This window comes from Aplysia californica, unplaced genomic scaffold (genome assembly GCF_000002075.1).
Source record: "Aplysia californica isolate F4 #8 unplaced genomic scaffold, AplCal3.0 scaffold00084, whole genome shotgun sequence".
NCBI lineage: Eukaryota > Metazoa > Mollusca > Gastropoda > Aplysiida > Aplysiidae > Aplysia > Aplysia californica.
The window spans coordinates 1,421,773-1,425,387 of record NW_004797354.1 but is presented as its reverse complement, the minus strand read 5'-3'; the positions used below and the strand labels follow the sequence as shown (position 1 = coordinate 1,425,387).

Below are 3,615 nucleotides of genomic sequence, written 5' to 3'. Positions count from 1 at the left end.
TATTATATATATACATACATACTAAGACTGGCCAAATCGAACTCGCCTGTGTGTGTTTTTTGGAGCCAGGTAAGGCTGTAGCAGGAGTTAAGTGGTGAACAGATCACCAAGAAGAACCACAGTTTCTCAAAAGTTAATTAGTGATTAAGATTTGAGCTGTCATGACAGTACATGTTCTTGTTAACTGACAGTGACTAGAGACAGGTTTAAGGATACATACTACTGATGAAGTTATAATATGTACAGTTTAAGACAGTCTTGTCCTTTGTAAGCAACAGAAGAGTCACATTGGCAAGAAATGTGATCTTAATGTGGGGGCTTTCCTCTCTAAGGGCAATTACTCATTTCGCCGAGCCGGATGACGTCACCACTGGACACACAATACGAAGGAGCGCATCGTGGCGCCTTAATTGCCTCTTTGGGCTTATTTTTATAGGGGAAGTGCTATTTGAATTTTGATAAATATTAATTTGGATTTACTTGGAACTGAACCAGAACTATTATCAGCAGCCAATCTCTTGTCCCCTACAGCTGACTAAAAGTTAACCAACTACCACTGTTACTACTACTGTAGCAACAAGAAGAACACAAGACAACAAGATAAAGAAAAATTGAATCGATTAATACGGAAAGCATGCACAATTCCCATACTTCGATGAATTATACATTACCACTTGCACGAGAAAAATTCATTCCATCTTTTGGGATAATAAACATCTCTTGTTCCCTTAAATAAAAATACCAATCGTAAGTAAAGGACCTCGGCTTCTGATCTGTAACAAACAAAGATACAGAAGATCATTCCTTCCATCATCCACTAAACTTCTACCATCTTAATCATCTTGTTATAAATATTCCTATGACCTTTTAAGCATGTATTAGAATACCATTGAGTTACAATCAGAATTGGCGCTCATATGACCGTATGCAGTTGCGAGTGCCGTAAAACCCTCTACTAAAAAACAACAATAAAAATACTGAGTACATATGTACTTTAACATTACTAATGCTTATAATTACTGTTCATTTACATTATGCATGTTTGTGACTGTGAGCCTGTTTGTGAGTGCAAGCATACTATTGTATGTTTATGTGCACAGATGTGTGTGGAAGAGTGGATGTGTTAAGGAAGAGTGCATGTGTATACGGGTGTGCACATGTGCGTGTGCATATATGGTGTGTGCAAGTTTGTGTTAGTGTGTCTTTGTGTGTGTGTGTGTGTGTGTGTATGTGTGTGTGTGTGTGTGTGTGTGTGTGTATGTGTGTGTACATGGTGAAACATCAAACCAATGTGTCTGATCTGGACAAAAAAGATGTATCTTATCTATCTCATATTACCTTATCTTTATAATTATACTGTTACTACTACTACTACAATTATTTTTACTACTACTACTACTGCTACTGCTACTACTACTACTACTACTACTACTACTACTACTACTACTACTACTACTACTAACTAAAAAAACATAATACCTATAATGATATAATGATAAAAGTAATGAACCATTGTCTTTTTTTTCAAATATTGCTGTTTACTTTTCTTCACGCATATCTCTGGAAATTTTTGGATTCTTTTTCAGGATGCTAGTCTCTATCATGTCGCCTCCAACAAATGCGTCCGATCCTTAAACACTGATCCAAGACTGACCGTCGCAGAATGCACAGACGATGTTCATCAGAGATGGATATGGCAGTGAAAAGAATTTGCAAAGTCCTGTGCAAATTCATTAACAGAATGGAGAGTTGAGAACTATGAGCTGTAGATATGCTTATGTTATTTATTAGCAGATACAGTTATTATTTTATAAATAGAACAATTAAATCTTCAACAAATAGTTTTGATTCATCCAACGATTACCAAAAAAGTAGATAAATTATTAAACGAAGTGACTATTCCCAGTGACACTGGGGATCGGTACAGAAACTATTCCCAGTGACACTGGGGATCGGTACAGAAACTATTCCCAGTGACACTGGGGATCGGTACAGAAACTATTCCCAGTGACAACGGAACTCGTTTGCTTTAAAAAATCAGAAGTCTGTGCACTGTAGACTCTCTTCTCACTGCAGTTCAGTGGGCTAGGCTACTTTTGTTCTCTTCTCTTACTTAGGGCCATAGAGTTACCACCTTTTAGTGCCTATAGTGCACATCTGTGCTGAGGGCTTAGACTTGACTGTAGAATAGATCTAGAATCTAGAACTAGATCTAAAAGACAGAAGAATCCGGAAGGATTTCTACCTGTCCTGTACCGTGGTCCCCAAAATTCGTATGTAGATCTACACGTACATAAATAAATTACGACTGAATAACAAGCAGGCATAGACTGATTATTCTTTTTTCTTAAAAAAAAATTCTTCCACTCAAACTAGAATCTACTTTAGTTTAGTTAGATCTAGTATCTTGCCAGAATTAAGATCTAGATTTAGATGTAGATTAGATATAGTCTAGTATTTAGTAACCAATCACCATCATGCCCAAGTAGATCAGCGTGGAAATAATAGATATAATGGGCCTGTCTGTACTCAGTGTCACTGGAAATAGTTTCTAGGCCTATTCCCAGTGACAGTGGGAACAATTCTGCCCTGGGCCCAATTGCCAGTGGTTTCTGGGCCTGTCACTGGGAATAGTTTCTGGATCTATTCCCAGTGACACTTGAATAGTTTCTGGACCTATCCCCAGTGTCACTGGGAATAGTGCTTTCCATTATTAAAATAATACGTGAGCAATTTTTTAAATTGATTGATTATTGCAGGGTCGAAGAGTCTACATAGATCTAGATCTAATCAAATAATCTTTCATTCCCTTCAATAACTCGGAAACATCGTCGCTGTCAATCTCACACATAGACGAAGGCCTTAATGCCTTATACATACTTTTTCGCATCGTTCGGCTATCACGGTGTGCATTCCCTAAGAACGCCCTTATTCTATGGGCACCATAACCTGGAAACGAGCGATTTTGGGGTATTCTCAAAGAAATAAATGTTTTCAATCATAGACGTCTGTATTTGATGACAAAGTAGAGTTCAAATTTTTGTCAACTCAGACATGAATTTTAGGACCACATTCACTTTCTTTGAGGAAAGTCGTCAACAGTACAAATGAACTTATGTGGGTGAAAAAAAAAGGTTTTCCAAACAAATTCTACACCCAGATACATACACTAAACAGTTTAATGGTGTTTCTTCAATGCTCTTAACGCCTGTTCAGATAAGCGTGGTCCATGATAAATCTCTCTCTCTCTCTCTCTCTCTCTCTCTCTCTCTCTCTCACACACACACACACACACACACACACGCACACACACTCTCCATTTCTCTCTTAAAATGTAACTAGAAGTTTAACACCCCCTCCGACATTATTTAGATCATTAAGGAGGCTGGTTTCGGACCATGCCTTGCAGGACCAACGTGGGTTTAGAGAAATCGAACATCCCAGCAGAAAGAACTAGGTACTTGATAGATATTTTCTCCCCGCTCGGGAATCGAATTCGGGTATTCGCCGTTCGATAGCAAAGCGCCTAACCAAAGATGCCTGTTTTCTCTCTCTCTCTCTCTCTCTCTCTCTCTCTCTCTCTCTCTCTCTCTCTCTCTCCCTCTCCCTCTCTCT

At 38.4% G+C, this 3,615-nt stretch overlaps 1 protein-coding gene across 1 annotated transcript in view; it reads left to right on the top strand.

Moving 5' to 3' along the window:
* Window positions 1-1,703, top strand: part of LOC101856167 (polypeptide N-acetylgalactosaminyltransferase 5) — a 25,412-nt gene extending 23,709 nt beyond the window's left edge. The window contains exon 9 of the mRNA XM_035968804.1: window positions 1,587-1,703. Coding sequence (XP_035824697.1) covers window positions 1,587-1,703 — 117 coding nt within the window. The remainder of the gene's footprint in view (window positions 1-1,586) is intronic.
* The last annotated feature ends 1,912 nt before the right edge of the window (window positions 1,704-3,615 follow it).